The sequence below is a fragment of the Branchiostoma floridae genome, chromosome 15, assembly GCF_000003815.2.
Source record: "Branchiostoma floridae strain S238N-H82 chromosome 15, Bfl_VNyyK, whole genome shotgun sequence".
Classification (NCBI taxonomy): Eukaryota; Metazoa; Chordata; class Leptocardii; order Amphioxiformes; family Branchiostomatidae; genus Branchiostoma; species Branchiostoma floridae.
The window spans coordinates 2,169,645-2,186,989 of record NC_049993.1 but is presented as its reverse complement, the minus strand read 5'-3'; the positions used below and the strand labels follow the sequence as shown (position 1 = coordinate 2,186,989).

Here is a 17,345-nt window from a genome sequence, read left to right as displayed (position 1 = left end):
TGACCCTTTAGAGGGCAAGGATGTTGCTTTGCGCACACAAACAATGGAGACAGTGTATGGCAAAAACAGACAACTACTCTGATCAGTTGGAATGCCGTTACAAATGACAAATGTCACCTCATCAACATAATTGTACTGTCCATCGCAAACGATAAATGAAGAAAATTGTACCGACCCTCCAGCAAAAAACAGGTCTGCCTTTACAACAAACGGAATCTTAATTGCATACTTCCAACGCAATTTTAGACTGAGAGGAACGGAACTTACTGTAAATGCATTTAAGTTCGTCGGGATCTTATATCGCGGTAGCGGGAAAAGAACTTTTCGCGATGGTTTTAAGTTCGATGTAGCACTATACACTGTGGTCTCTTATAAACTGTCATTGGATTGCCTAGTCGAAGGTGCGGACGTTAATTGCAGAGATTCTCTCCTCTCTCCATTGGTTCGGACAGTGGCATTTCAAAATCCCGTGCCGTCTAGGCTTTTTTATGTGAGAGCCACTGGGAGGGAATGCAAATTTTTCTGGATTGTCTTTTCGAAGGTGTGGACGTTACAGAGATTCTCTCCCCACTCCATCGGTCCGCGGTTGGAAGTTGTCTATCCAGTGGCGAGGTGTAAATTGGTGGGCAGGACATTTTGTCTATTCATTCTTCCATCCACTTTGTCGTACGCAAGTTGTCTATCCAGCGGCGAGGTATAAATTGGTGGGGCAGGACATTTTGTCTATTCATTCTTCCATCCACTTTGTCGTACGCAAGTTGTCTATCCAGCGGCGAGGTATAAATTGGTGGGGCAGGACATTTTGTCTATTCATTCTTCCATCCACTTTGTCGTACGCAAGTTGTCCATCCAGCGGCGAGGTATAAATTGGTGGGGCAGGGCATTTTGTCTATTCATTCTTCCATCCACTTTGTCGTACGCAAGTTGTCTATCCAGCGGCGAGGTATAAATTGGTGGGGCAGGGCATTTTGTCTATTCATTCTTCCATCCACTTTGTCGTACGCAAGTTGTCTATCCAGCGGCGAGGTATAAATTGGTGGGGCAAGAGATTTTGTCTATTCATTCTTCCATCCACTTTGTCGTTCGTTAAACGCTAATCAATCGACTACTGCAAGATGTCTGAAGGTGTTAAAGGAGCAGAGGCAAGCGCCGAGGCACAGACCATTTCATCCCAAGCGGATCTCCAGTTCCCGGTTGGTCGCATCCATCGCTTATTAAGACACGGACACTACGCCCAGCGCGTTGGTTCCGGCGCTCCGGTGTTCATGGCGGCCGCGCTTGAGTGCGTGACCGTCAAGATCCTCGAGCAGGCTGTTAACGCTGCACGCGACGACAATGAGAAAAGGATCACAACCCGTCACCTTCAACTGGCCGTCCGCAACGACGAGGAGTTGAACAAGCTGATGTCCGGCAACATTATTGAACAGGACTCCGACTCCGATTCCGACTCCAACATCGATTCCGAGCTTCTGCCTGAGAACACCGACGAGGACTCCGACTCCGACTCCGACATCGATTCCGAGCTTCTGCCTGAGAAGACCGACGAGGCCCAGTAGATTCCCGACGGAGACCGAAACCCCGGCCATTTTCAGGGCCACCCACATCCTTTCGAAAGACCTGTAACGTATTCTCATCGAACTACATATTACATCCACATTGTTATACACTGCATCGAAAAAAAAATATGTCAGTTAGATCAAGTCTGGAAAACGGTTACGGAAAACTGCTGATCCCTAATACTGTATGTAAAATCTTTATATGATATATTTATATTGTTGTCCAGGCCTTTTCGCATTGTCTCCTACAGGGCAGTACCAAACATTTTACCCAATGCACAGATATATTTTTGGTGGTGATGTCTTCCCGTACTATTGTTACATGAGAATTAAACTTCCATCTGAATTCTTCACGTTGTGTGTGTAAAAATCCCACAAACTTTCCATTTGAATATATTTTTTATTTCTTGAAGAACGACGAACTTCCTGTCCCTGTGTGAATTACTAGTGTAAAATGTGCACGTTTTTGTAAAGGGTAAGAGTTAGATTGTGAACGTATATAACCAAGGGCATTCTATCTGATAGAACGCCCTTGATATAACCAAACTAGAAATCAGTGCCTCGGCGTTAGAGGGAGGGGGTGCCGGGGCTGAATTCGCGTAATGAAAAAGTCGCTACAATGAAAATTTAGCGCTCGAGTAGTGGGCGCTAAAAACGCTAAAATTAAGTTATCGTTATAAAATCAAGTATTACAGTATATACGGCTGAATTCTAACTATCGTATACATGTTCGAAGCAAGTTATGTTAAGTAAAAAAAACAACTTTGTAAACGTTGTTGACATGAAGCAAAAGTCACGTAATTCTTAAAAACAACAACATCGGTTTGGTAACCATATCATTACCCATAATTCCATCCCTGATGCCTACGTCATACAGCCGCCTTGTGCCAGCCAATGGTGCTTGGTGATAGCATGATTGACACCTGTCACGCATTCAAACGGGTTAGGGGGATTGGTGAAACACCTATACTTAAAACAGGAAGGACGAGGTTTGGGCACACAAACAATGGAGGCATTGTATAACATGAGCAGACGACTACGTTGATCTATCGGAATTTCGTCAAAAATGTCCCGTTATTAACAAATATTGTTTTTTATTCAATTTTACAACTCGGGTGTAGATCAGGTCTCTGCACCCCCCACCAAAAAAATGAAAATGACACCGACCCTTCCAGTCTCACCGCAGGTCTTTCTTAAACAACAAATGGAATCTTAATTGGATATTCTCCCAAAGTTCCCATCAATTATCATACTTGTCGGTGTCGCCAAGTACCTCCATTTGATTACACGGCTTTTATACAGCCATAACTTTAACATGGGCTAAAGTATGTTAAAAAATGTCAATAATATGAAGAACTTTGCTTTTCATGAAAAACAAAAACTAACAAAAAAATTTACTCAATCGATTGGAAAAGGGGTACGAAAAACTGCTGATCCGAAATGTGTAACAATCATGAATATTTATATAGTTGTCTAGGCCTTTTAGCAGTTTTTTTTTACTACAGGGCAACATCAAACATTTTTACCTAATGCACGAAGATATTTTGGGTGGTGATGTTTTTCCATATATTGTAACACTGAAATTCCAACTAAATTCTGCACGTTGTGTGTGCAAAGCAAGTGTTGATAGACTTAAAGGAATTCCACAAGGTGTAAACAAAAATGTCACCTGTAATTACTGATTGGCATGAATAATGGCGGCGCCAGAGCTTTCTATTGTCAACTCAGAATCTGTGCCTACGGCAGTAGAGGCCAGGTTGAGAAGATTTGTACCATCTGTTCCTTGCATGTGCCTTTCATACCAAGCTAACACCATGTTTATACGACTGAATTCTAACTATCGTGTGTGCAAAGATAGTTATGTTTTGTGAAAAACTTCGTAGACCGATCGAACAAGTCTTCTTTGTTTCACAACCTTCTTTTAATTCTCCTGTAGACGTTTCGGTGACTATCTGTCACCTTCATCAGTACAAAATGGATCATACTAACATTATCGGTGCGGAACAATTAAAAAAAAGGATGTGAAACGAAAAAAAGAATTGTTCGATTGATCTACCAAACTGATGAAACTATTTATGGAAAATTTTGTAGAGTTTGTTGATATGCGACAAAAGTCTGCTTCGGTTTGGTAACAATATCATTACCAACAGTTCCATTCCTGATGCCTACGGCATACAGCCGCCTTGCATCAGCCAATGGTGCTTGGTGATAGCATGATTGACACCTGTCACGCCATCAAACGGGGCAGGGGGATTGGTGAAACACCTATACATTTTGTACTTAAAACAGGAAGGACGAGGTTTTGGCACACAAACAATGGAGGCATTGTATAACATGAGCAGACGACTACGTTGATCTATCGGAATTTCGTCAAAAATGTCCCGTTATTAACAAGCATTTTTAAAAAAAATGAAAATGACACCGACCCTTCCAGTCTAACCGGAGGTCTTTCTTAAACAGCCAGAAAAAGGGCTGCCTTTACAACAAACGGAATCTTAATTGTAGACTCACAATGCAAGCCTCATCAATCGTAATTATCAAGACAAAAAGAGCTCTTCAGGTGTTGTCTATTGTGTGAACATCTGGGGCTTCTGGGCATTTAGTTTGGTTTTAAACTTTAGACTGAGAGAAAGTCAAACAAGCTCATTCAATATCTATAAAAATAAAATAAAAACGCAACTATACATATACTTAAAAGGGAAAAGATGAGGTCTTACGCACGCAAATAATGGAAACATTGTATAACATGGGCAGACCAGTATTTTGATCAATTGGAATACCGTCACAAATGCCCCCTCATCAGCATAATTGCGGTGCACAAACATTTAAATAAAAACCATCAATCCACATTTCCACACTCTTGCGTCCGGACCTGAGAAGAAGACGAAAAAGAAGAGCTCCAGAAGAGAGTCCCACCGTGCCCGTCTTGAAGAAATACTCGGTAAGCAGCAATACCTTAGTATCTCAACGACAAGTAGTGTTATGTTTGCAACTGAAATCATTTCTTTCGTCATTTTGTTTAGATATAACGTTCATGCCGTGTGGGGTTTCTGGAAATTTTGTCAAAATATATCGCCGTCGTAACATTTTTGCCGCCTTCGTGTTCGATTCGTTAGGAGAGTACCTGGTCTGTACTTAGAGGTTGAAAATGGTATTTATTCTTCTGTCCTTGTTTACTTTATTCTTGAGGTGGTACACTAAATAAGTCAACCATGTGTTAATCGGTACCCGTTCAATTTGTATGATTGTAGATTTTCTTTACGGAATGTAGCAATTTCTGTCCTGAAAGCTGCACGCTATTTCACTGTGTGAAGCTATCCACAACCCACAGTACATGATATTTGTCCGTACGTTTTTTTTTTTTTTTTTGAGGTCACGTCCACTATGTATTTCTGAAAACGTTCAGGCTGTACAGTGCAGGCACGTCGCCCGTACTGGTACGTACGGGGGGCCAATCCGAGGCCCGATGGCACGCAAAGTTTGGCCTGCATGTTCTACGGCGTGTCAGCGTGCTCCAAAATCCGTCGATTCCCTATACGAGTTCGTACGGAGGCGGTACATACCACTTACGGATTCCAAAAGATTGCCCACGTTTTAGCATGCACGGCGGGTTGTGCCCTTAGCTTTACGGGAACGGACCGGCCCATGCACTGCCGCCCCCGGAACGCAACGATGGGGGGTCCCAAATGCCAGCAACCTGCGCCGCCGCATCTGTTCAGCGATGAACGGTGGGCGCGGATGTACACAGCCTCCTTCACTCCTCTGGTACAGAATTCCGGCTCTGAATCGAGGATCTTTACTTTGTTGAGCGAATTGCTGCTGTGAGCTGGTCCGTACTAAAGGGGTCGGGGGCTAGTGTAGTCGGCCAAGGGTTTGGGGTGTGTTAAGATCCCGTCGAATTAGTGATATTTACTCCCTTTTTAGGTAAATTCAAGTCGATTTATCCAATTTATCCACCAACTTCTAACGACATCCTTAGCCACAATTGAACTGTGAAAAATAGCGTAAACCAGTGTAATGTTATTTGCAAATGTCTATTTGAATCGAGCGTTTTCAAACATGTATAGTTGCAACTTTGGTGCCAACATTCTACCAACTCCTCTTTTATTTTCTTTGGAATCAAACTGTATCGCGCGGTTTTTAGGACGACAAATTATTTACGTTGGGAATATCAGTAGTATTAATCAGTGTTCAAGTGAATAGATTTTATTTTCTTGATTTTGTCTTATTATTTTATTGATATTCTCCATGTACATAGACAATCGAGGGGATGGCGAAACAGGTGTCAGAAGACGCCTTTTCATTTTTTTCAATTTTTTGGGCTTCGTTGTTCAGAGTATTCGTCTCCTAGGAGGACTTGCGACCAATGATGTAAGGGTTCCTCCTACCCCTGACTCGTGTGTCATGACGGGTGCGTCATGCCCGAACATGCCCATAAGGGCTGCCACTGCCACAAAGGCCTGCCACTGCCACTAGCCGATGCTATGTACTTATTTACACCTGAGTGCAAGTAAGGAAAGGGCAAGGGCACAAGATCGGTGGATTCGAACCCATAACCTCTCGGGCCTAAGCCGAATGCGCTGCCAATTACGCCATTTGGTCTCACTAATTAAAGGGGCGTATTCTCCATTCACTGGCAGCCTTGTCCGACGGGTTCCTAAGCGAAATCCATAGAGATCAGCATAATGATGCAAAGAGAAAAAAAAAACGAGTTTGTTAGCTTCAGAGAAAAAACTGCCAGCGGCTAAAAAGACATCTCCATCTCAAGTATCTACGTAAAACGATAAAAGCAACATCCAAACAGTACCTGAAACGGCAGATTTTCACTGTGTAAAATTTTAGTATTAGGAAGCCACCTACATGCATCCTTCTACGCAGGGACAAACTGCCTGTCTGGATGTGCCCTAGGCCTGCTCTTCTTTCAACCATCACCCTTAGTTCCTGACCACCCTGCTTATTACCTTCGCCAAGAAGGTTATATTGTGGGTAGAGTGTGTATGTGTGTATGTTTGTTTCTATGTCTGTAGAAGACCACCATAACTCAAGAACGTCTGGATGGATTGTATTCATATTCGGTATGTTGGTAGGTCTTGTTGAGACCTAAAAACGATTAGATTCTGGGCCTCCTAGCGGCCTGTTACGGTACTGCAGCGGAACTTCCTGGTTTGATATTTCGAGTTTGGGACATGCTGCGGCAATGATTTTTATGTGGTGGATAGCTCTTGATGTCGAGAGTAAGTCTGGGCCCCCTAGCGGCTTGTTTTGGAACTGCAGGGCAGGTTTAATGCCTGTCTTTGAAAGGGAATAACTCAAGAAGGAGTTGACGGATTGTCATGATTTTTGGTATGTAGATAGCTTAAGTGATGCTTCATATAATGACGTATAAATTATGCAAATTCGTATCTAATTTGCATCATTAATTAGGAAATTTTATGAACACGCTCAGTTCCATTATGGGACCATTGCAACATGTGACATTTGTAACTGACAAGGAGAAGAATATTGATAAATAAAGACCTATTTTGCATAATTAATGAGAAAATTCTATAATTTCATTGTGGTAAATGACAGTAACTTTTTACTTGTAGCATTTGGAAGTTATGTACATCGTTGAACATTGATTATGCAAATGAGATCCTCATTTGCATAAATTATCAGAAAATGCGATTAAAGCATTCTTTCTTAACATAGATTGTGTACGAGAATGCCTGGATGGATTGTATTGATATTCGGTATGTGGGTAGGTCTAGATGAGACCTGGAAACGATTAGATTTTGGGCCCCCTAGCAGGCTGTAACGGGACTGCAGCGGAACTTCCTGGTTTGATATCTCAAGTTCTGAACATGCTGCGGCTATGGTTATTGAGTGGTAGGCAGCTCTTGATGCCGAGAGTAAGTGATGTAAATTTGGGCCCCCTAGCGGCTTATTTTAGAACTGCAGGACAGGTTTAATGTCAGACTTTAAAAGGGAATAACTCAAGAAAGGATTAACGGATTGTTATGATTTTTGGTATGTAGATGTCTGAAGTTATGCTACATATAATGACATAACAATTATGCAAATTTGTGTCTAATTTGCATAATTAATTAGGAAATCTGGTAAATGCGCTCAGTTCCATTATGGGACCATTGCAACATGTAACATTTGTAACTGAGAAGGACAGGAATATTGATTGATGTATATTATGCAAAATAAAGACCTAATTTGCATAATTAATGAGAAAATGCTATTTTTTCATTGTGGTAAATGACAGGAAATTTTTACTTGTAACATTTGGAAGTTATGTACAGGTGAACATCGTTGAACATCAATTATGCAAATGAGATCCTCATTTGTATAAATTAGCAGAAAATGCGATAAAAGCCTTCTTTCTTAACATATATTGTGTACGTCTGCTGTCTGGTGGAGGAGATGATCAGCTGATGTAATTTATGCAAATGAGAACCTTATTTGCATAATCAATGACAAACACAATTAATACAGCAGTTGTAAAGAAAGGTAGGCTTATTTGGCGAAGGTATGGGGTCGTGGAACTCTAGTAAATATTAATGAGCTTACCCTTATATATGCGAGACCCGGCTTTTGGAAAGCCTATCCTCTAATTGGCTAACATCTTTTTTTTGGGTGGGGAGGGGGCTCCACAGGAACTAAGTGTGACGGTTAAAAGGGCAGCGTTCATCCAGACAGGTGGTTTGGCTGTTGGATGTCCCTGCATTGGATGATGCCTTCATGAGCGTATTTTGTACAGGCATATATACTGTTGCATCTTCTGTAACTTTAAATTTTTTCACAATTTTTCCTCAAAGATCACCAGACAGTGCAAAGATGAAGCTGCCAATGTTCATCCTTTTCATGGGCTGCATTGTACTCGCCGTGGCCATCACTGAAGAGGAAATGGAAGGCCTGGTGGAGGAAGTAGAAGACTTGGAGACCGAACTGGAAGGTACGTCTCTAAATTTGTTTTGCATAACGATTTAATTGATTTCTTTGGTTATACTATTCTTCAAACGAACTGAGAACCTGTAGAGTCGTAGCTTAGATTTACACCATTAACCACCGTGCCCGCTGTAAATTTAATCTGTGGTGTAATGTGTTTTGTGTTTGTGCCTTGACGCTTTCTCGTAAGTGACGTGCATGTTGTAGACTTATGTTTTCTTGCTCTAGTTTGTTCATCTAAAATTGATATCATTGTTTATAACATATGTGTTTCTTCTTTTGTCCTAAAACAAGAACTGGAGTTTGAAATGGAGAAGCGAGACCAGGATGACGAAGATGAAGACCTGGAGGCTGAGGCAGAAGGTACGTTTGAGCCGTGAAGTTTCGACCGTAAAAAAATCATAAATTTATAACTGGGTTTATGTTCATCTAGCTTGGGTACCGTCCGGAAGGCAGTCGCCATCCGTCTGGAGACCTGCACATTCAAATATTTTGGTGGTGACACCAATTAATGATCGAATCAAGAAATATAGGTTCTAGAGCACTCGGTCGATGCCAACAGGGCCTCCCAAAGAGGGCTTATCCGATGTTAAAACGCCTGTTCGAACGATCGTTTGAACCCATTCCATAATTCGCTCAAATGTAGGGACCAATCTGCAGCGCCTATGTCCAAAATTTGGACGATTCCAGACGTAAACGTGGTCTGGGATCCCTTAAGAAACAGAAGCGACTGTATATAGTGTATAATGAACGTCAGAGCTAGAAGCGTCGACTGTCTATAGTATTTAATGAACGCCGGAGCGAACTACTTTCCGAATGGTACCTAGGCTAATGTTCAGAATATAGTCATTTTGTCCGATTTTCATGCCCGTGGATTGCCGTCCATTTTTGATGTTTCATTTTAGGTTGGCATTATTATTTCTTCTATTCCTGATATCTATTCTCTTGTCCAAACAGACTTGCAGGTACTGAACATGATGGAAAAACGTAAAGACATGCATAAGTCGTGCATGGACTCCTGCAAAAAGAAGGGTAAAACACCTAAAAACATGTGCTGGAAAGAAGGCAAGAAGTGGAAAGGGATCACGCGAGTTGGTAAATAAATGGATGATGCAGTTTTTTGTTTAATATACCACCAAAGGAATGTACTGTCAGCGTTTCCATAGCCTTCAAACACCGCAAAAATATTTTTCTTCTTTTTTTGCTTACTCCATGGACAATTCTTAAATGAAGAAAAATATTCATGCAAGAAGAAAATGTAGAATAAAATTCAAGCAAATCGAGGAACTATGCAAATATTTCTAGAGATTTAAGCAAAATCTTCTTTTTTTATTTAAAAAGCAAGAAAAACGTTTTTTTGATAACCAGAAATACTAGATTTTTTTTTTCTTCCTGAAAGTAAGATTCTCTGTTAGGAAGCAAAAACAAGATAAACAATTAAAATCATTTTTGGAAATACAAGAAAACAAAATCTCAAATTGTCTCAAAACTTAACAAGAAAAAATTGCTTGCCCCATGGAGAAGCACATTTTTCGAAGATTTCTTGGGGACAGAATAACTTTCTTCCTAGAAGATTAATTTTCTGTGAAGAAGCAAAATAAGATAAACAAGAAAAAGCATTTTTGGCAGTAAAGATATTCCTCTACCAAGTAATGACAACCCCTGCAGTTGGAAATACACCCTGATATACCCTTATCATAGTTAATGTGCCCTCTCACTGCACTTGCGTCAAACTTGCGTTAATGCGGGGTCCGTTCACTGCACCACTGATTTCTTATTTTATCGAACATTTAGAACTTATACATTGCGTAACACTTCAAATAGTATGAGTTAGAAGACAAAATACACACAAAGTAAATTTGTTCTTCATCTCTGACATTCGTTGAGTATCTTTCAAACCCCGCAGTGACGCAAGCTTGACGTAAGTACAGTAAGAATGCACCTGTAGCAGAAAAATCCCTTGGGGGCCAGCCGGGATCGGGTAGCTCAAACAGTTTCTTCGGTGGCCCAAGACAGTCAGGCCCGCCGATCTCCTATTCGCGCCCCGGGGAGTTTAAGCCCGATAAGGTCCACCACGATAACTCCTTCGGGATTTAACTCCCAGGAGTGCTAATGTAAGATCGGCGGGCTGACTGCCTTGGCTCCCCGAACAAAACTTGCTAGATACCCGGTCCTGTCTGGCGCCTCCCATTGTAAAAAAAATCCTTAAAACACTGGTAGATAAATTTCTCTCGATTGTGTAGAAGACCTTATCATCCTCGAAACACAGATATCGACAGATCAATGGCCTCCATCATTAAAACAAAAAGTCTAAGGTTTTTACCAGACATATCACAAATCTCTTAAACAGCTCTACCTCTTTTGACCAATCGAATTTTGTTACTAATATCGGCAAGGGTTTTATTTTAGGTAATCTTTAGAATAACATGAGATAAAGTTAGTTTGAACACAATGTTAGAGGTGTGCTTCTGGAAAAGCAAGGGAATAGCAACGGATGTTTTAGTATGAAAAGATAATAAAACTGGTGACTGGTTTAAAAAACATGATTCTGTGTTGTTGTTTTGAAACCGTCGTTCTGTGAGCCAGAAGCTGAATAGTTGTTTGTTATTTAACTTAATAGCAGGACTTGTCAGGAAACAGTTTGTTTGTTTGCTTTTGTTTGTTTATTTGCACAACAACAAAATAAAAAGAAATACAGAAAATGATACATAAAAACAGGAGTAGGAGGAGGGGTGAACCTTTAACAGTCAACTGCACACGATAAATGAAGAAAAAAAAACCCAGCCACGAAAAAAACAGGTTTGCCTTTACAACAAACGGAATCTTAATTGCATACTCCCAATGCAAGTCTCATTAATCGTAATTATCAGCTAAGACAAATGGAACTCGACATATGTTTTTTATGGTGCAAACAGATGTGCATTCAAAATTTGCTTCTAAACTTTAGACTAAGAGAAACTAAACTTAGTTTATTTAAAACGTATTATAGACTAAAACGATTTCTCTCAATCCGCTGAAAATGAGTTAGGTGAATTTGCTGTTCTGAAATGTTGGCTGGTTGGACTGCGTGACATGAGTTAAAAGACGTTTCAAATTTGAAAATTATAACGTTTAGAATGCAAGATATATAAAGAACTTTGCTTTTTTAATGAAGAAAATCTGTTACTTTCAATCCATTGAAAATGGGACACAAAAAACTGTCTACGTAACGTTACATATGGGGTTTTGCATAAGGATATACATGTATAACACCAAGTCGCACAATGATTGGTATCATGCTAAAAAGCTACATTAAATGAAATAGCGACAAACTGAATCTATTTTAGGTCACCTGTTCTCTTGTAAATTATAAGGGTCCAAAACCTTGTCTTAACCGAGGACGGGACACATGAAATAAACACGATACTCCTAAACCTTAACGTGTATTTTTAACCCACCAACTCAACTATATCGAACCAAATGTACCATGTTCTGTTTGATTTAATTACTAGTAGCACCTTCACTTTCCAAATAGTTTCCGTGTTGTTTATTGTGCTTATTGCGATCTCCATTAGACTTTACAAACTGCAAGTAAAATATTTCCCTCCTGGAGTCCATGATACAAAATTACAGAAAATCAACTAAGAGAACAAGTCAAACATAAATGTCAGTCAGTCAGTCCGAAAACGAAACAGCCTTCTTGAATTTCACATTCATACGACCATGCTATTAGATCTGTAGGTTTGAAATTTTGGCGCATCCCCGTCTTGTATCGGCCTCGAAAGGGAATGTCCCCCCTGGTATAACCCTGACAGTCCGATGTAACTCAGTGCGTCGAGTAGCTACATATACCTATACCTACACGATAGAAGAAATACCTATCTATTCACAACTTCTGGCAACATACGTTCCTCATTCGGTGTCCATGCACTCACTACCACTGCGGACATTTCTTTTGCTTTCATTATAAATGTGGTAGTCCCCGAGGCATGTTGCGTTTTGTTAAAGGAGTCCCAAATGCCAGAAGAGTGTGTAATTTTTCAATAGATTATGCATCAATTAATCGATTTTTTTTTTCATATTCACTTGTGGTGAAATGCGCAACGTATGTTTGTTCAACAATATGGCAGTCACTAAACCAATGCAGACCTTACCCATGTATTTCCTATACGTATAGGTACTAGGTACTTCCTTCATCATGCGTATTTTCGGTATGAATGATGGGCGGAGTATGAATATGCATTTTTAGTTCCTAAAATTGATATCTGTCAGAAAATAACACTGTCTTTTGAAGTTTTGAACTCCTTTAACATAATGGCCAGCAAAGTGACTTCGGACATCAACAGCATTGTTTTTTTTTTACCTGACGTCAACTCCAATTGGGTTTGATTTTGTCGTATTTCAGTTATTGATCAGAAACTGAGACTCCAAAGTAGTAAAGCTTTTCCTTGTTCTTCCGCCGCATGTCTCGGCTACCATGTATGCATCAGTTAGCTGATCAACATTGACAATATTGTTTAAAAAATTGTTTAAACCGCTGGTCTCTGAGGCTACTGAAATTGTATACGTATATACAAACCTTTCAAAATACGTATGGTTTCTGCTATTGTATGAAGAACTACCAGTTGATTCGAAGCTGTCCTTAATTGTCAACCAAATTTGTAATTACGGTTGACGAATGGGTCCTTCATATGTCTTCCTTGAGGTAAAATGTAAAACAAAGGAGAAAATGACCACTGACCACAGTCATATCACTAATAAAAGAAAAGCTCTAAAACCTCTTTTGATCAATTGAATTTTCGAACTAATATCGGCAGGGGGGTTGTTTTAGGTAATCTTTTGTATAACATGAGATAAAGTTAGTTTGAAAACTTATATTGTATTATTTGTATTATTGTATTAACAAACCTTTCAAAATACGTATGGCCCCTGCCGTTGGATAACGAGCCACTAGTTTACTCGAAGCTGTCCATAATTTGTCAACTTACTCTGTAACTACTGTAGACGGTAAAACAAAGGAGAAAATTACCACTGACACTCCTAGACCTACGGTATCTCAGCCTTCAGAATAAACGGAATGTTAATTGATATCTGAAAGGCGTTTTAATAAATCATATCCATCAGTTTGTGAAAACAAGGTAAATTTTGTCAGCTGTTGTCATTTTATGATTATCTTAGACTCCAGAATTTGTTATAGAATGATTTGCGTTCAAGCAAATAGTTACAGGGGCGAACTAGCAAATCGAGTTTCTCAAGTAACACAGGTGTTTACCACGGGTGAGCAATCACGAGGACAAGGCGTGACCTACACGTGAAAGGTTTTTACACAGGGGAATAGAGTAGTAGTCTACAGGTGTTTACCACGGGTGAACAATCACGAGGACAAGGCGTGAACAACACGTGAAAGGAAGATACGAAAAGGATTTGGTAGTATTCTGTTCATGTTAGTTTGCTCAGCTTTGAAAAGTAAGGAACTCACAATATATTTCTGTTTGAAAGTATTTTATTTAGCAACGTTATGTTAACGGATCAAAAGTGTCATCTAAAAATTATTGCCATATATAAGAGTAATTATCTGAAACGATACAAGATTCAACCTCATTTATCAATAGCGACACCTAGCAATGCAAAAAAGAACCACAACAGTTCGAAGACAGGCGCCGCCCTATGAAAAGCATTATGCTATGCAATAGGCCACAGCAGCTAAATTTTATGGATGACATCAACACGCGCATTAATTTTCGCCTGATTTAAAAAAAAAGTTTTTTTTTGCTTCTGCAGGGATGGTCAACATGACGATAAAGCACAAAAATTAGCAAATATGTTGTGTTGTAGCCTAATAATTGTACTTATAGAAGTGACACTTGAGAGGTACCTAGGACTGTAGTTGCAGATATAAACCTTATTGGATAGTTGTAAAAGTGACACCAATATGGAAGCCATGAGTGTGGTTACCAACTTTGTTGGTGATTCCACTCTACCACACTAGTGTCACTTTTACCCCACCAGTACATGTCTTGAACACAGGAATGAATGCCTTGTTGGCTCTGATACCATGTCTTGTCCCTTTCATTCTTTTTACAACATTCATCACAACTTTATGGTGCCTACTTTTGAAAATGTAGCCATCTTTTTTTTCCACCCATCTTGATTTTTTTTCACCCTATCGCACTATTTTTGCAGTCTACAGAGGATGTCATCCATAAAATTTATTTGCTGTGGCCTCAGCAACGGTTAATGCAAATTCAATATACTGACAAACAACTACCCCTTATCATATTTGATGAGAGTAGTGTTAACCCTATCCAGACTGAGGGGGGGGGGGGGGGGAGCTAAAAGTGCCTGCGCCAACTTTGACCTCCTATGGCTCCTAAACGGCTTGTGCTAGAACGACCAAACTTGGTGAGTTTTCCTAAAGTATTGTTGGCAACAATTAAAAAAATGGGTAAGTTTATGAATGTTCACATGTACGAATGGCATTGTATAGCCTACAATTTCAGTTTGTATGCGAGTCTATAATAAGTTAAGTAGAATTAAGCAAAACAAACATTAAAAGTTTTTATACCAGTTACCAGTCAACCTCGAGGACGAGATATTATGATGAGGTTGCCTATATCCTATGCTAACTCCATGTTTATCATCTCAGAGGAGCCTTAGTATTCATATGAATTTTACTGAATCGATATAATCCATTACTAAAAAACATACGACTTATATGAATAATTTTACAATATTTTCGTCTCAGAATAATTGTATATGTTTGATAAAACTCGTATGAATTCGAATGAACGCATTTTTCTTATTCATTTAATATGGATCCTATGAGCTCTATAAAATCCGTATTTATTTCGTCAAACCCTTATGGATTCCTTCAAATTCGTTTGAAGGGTACGCTCCATATCAGAGTATTGCATGAATTAAAAGATATTATCATATAGCCAGGGGACGTGGACCAATCAGAAGGCCCCATTTCATGACGGTTATGACGCCGTAACAGATGGAAAATCATTGCAGCCGTGCATCAATAATTTCTTTAATGCACGGTGTGCATTAATGACTTTTCAAAGTTTGAACCAATCAGAAGGACAGGCAGAGAGGGACAAGGGACATCGCAGGGGGTGGTGGCTCATTCTGTCAACATCGATGGCGCGTTTCTTTCTCAAAAGAAAAACTTTACATAACACAAATAACCGTTAATAACACAAATAAATGTAAAATATATGAAAAGATAAAAACTATTTCAATTCAAGTCGAACATAAACACAACGACCGGAAACTACATGTTTCACACCCCGCCACCACTGTAAGTGGAACAATCCACAATGGCAGCCATATTTTTCTTCGCTTCGCCCTCCATCCTACAACTCCGTACTAAAATTCTGCTGCAGTTTAATAACCAAAAATCTCAGAGACAGATTTAGAGTCATTGTTCGAGTTTCGGAAAGCTTGGGGAGGCACACAGAAACCAGCGGAAGTTGAATACCAGGGGAGAACCCGTGGCGGCAAAGAAAAACAGAAAGCGATCCCAACAAGATAACCTTGAGTATACCTTTGTTATTTGTATCATTGCGATTTGGCATTGCTGCTCAGCTGCATTAGTGGTTCGTTTGCTTCTGAAACACTATACAATTCTTTAACTTGTTGAATTATTGTTTTATTTTTGTAAAGCCTTGCGACAGAACTACAGTTGAGACATGTACATACACAGATCAAATTCACTCGACAAATGAAGCATTCCGTAATGATAAACTTAACACAGATCTCAGAGTTTGTCTTTGATCTGAGAAATCAAGTTCTTACCTACAATTCACATGGACATGTACGACATAGTATGGAACGTGTTATAACAAGGAATTTGACTCTTTTGTATGGGTCAGTTTGGATGGACCAGGATGGGCTATATGATAACTTAAAGACCCGCCCATAAAACCACCTTGTTCGCTTCGCTTACTCTGTGGTTTTATTCGGTGGTTATAGCAAAGGACCAGGCGTTATAACACCATATACACCTCGGGGCGGGTCATTAACCCTTAATCAACGAATACATAAGGTGATATTATATACACTCCGTGTAATTTGGATGTTTATCAGTGGTGAATGTTATCGGTGTTATTCGGTGCAATATGATTCCGTATTGAGGCTTTGGTACCGCAGTTATAGTTAACCTTTAAACAACCGTATCTTTTTCACGACAAATATTACTGTATGGGGTCAAAACTGACCACATAACGTTTTGTATCAATACATTTTGTGGTATTGACCTCACCATGACACAAAAGTTGTTACCATAATTTTGTTTTATGAGTACATCAATGTCTGTCAAATTTGGTGGTCATACGATACGTAGATCAGATGTGGGTCTCAAAGAAATGTCACAATGGCACACATTGTTATACACCAGGGGTCAGTTTTGACCCCATACGGTGGTTTAATGGTGTAAGCAGAGGGTTCATTTCTACAGCATTTTTAGTCCTCGATGTTGACTTATTTGGTTGGAAAAAGTAGTGTCTCTTTTCTCCTTGCACTTGCAATAAAGATGGGTTATAAATTTTGTGTTTTTTAGACAAGTCTGTGGCTATGTTACGTAGTTATTTGCGCTTCAAACTGAAAAGAAAAAATCAATTTTCCGGCCATTTCTTTATATATTTAGTTGAATCAAGCCTACCGCGTTACGGAACACTATTCAAGGCATGTCATGAGTCGATATTTTCCCCGTACGAGCGCGTTTGCGTTTAGAACATGATCGAACAGAGGGTGGGGCTTTGGGATCGGTCCATTCTCACAGTGCCTAACTTGGGAGGTCAACAAGTTACAGCGCGTGTAGGGCGGAATGTTTGTAGGCTAATCCTTTACGTTGCAAACGTGAAATAATGA

The 17,345-nt window shown here is 39.8% G+C and overlaps 2 protein-coding genes across 2 annotated transcripts; both read left to right on the top strand.

Annotated features, from left to right (window-relative positions):
* Positions 1 to 969: 969 nt before the first annotated feature.
* On the top strand, positions 970 to 1,906 carry LOC118432335 (histone H2A-beta, sperm-like). Its single transcript, XM_035843886.1, has one exon. The coding sequence runs from the start codon at positions 1,116 to 1,118 to the stop codon at positions 1,554 to 1,556; it is 441 nt and encodes a 146-aa protein (XP_035699779.1). The 5' UTR covers positions 970 to 1,115; the 3' UTR covers positions 1,557 to 1,906.
* Positions 1,907 to 4,372: 2,466 nt separating this feature from the next.
* On the top strand, positions 4,373 to 11,033 carry LOC118432339. Its single transcript, XM_035843890.1, has 4 exons — positions 4,373 to 4,497; positions 8,363 to 8,499; positions 8,787 to 8,855; positions 9,450 to 11,033. The coding sequence occupies exons 2-4, from the start codon at positions 8,382 to 8,384 to the stop codon at positions 9,593 to 9,595; spliced, it is 333 nt and encodes a 110-aa protein (XP_035699783.1). The 5' UTR covers positions 4,373 to 4,497; positions 8,363 to 8,381; the 3' UTR covers positions 9,596 to 11,033.
* Positions 11,034 to 17,345: the final 6,312 nt, after the last annotated feature.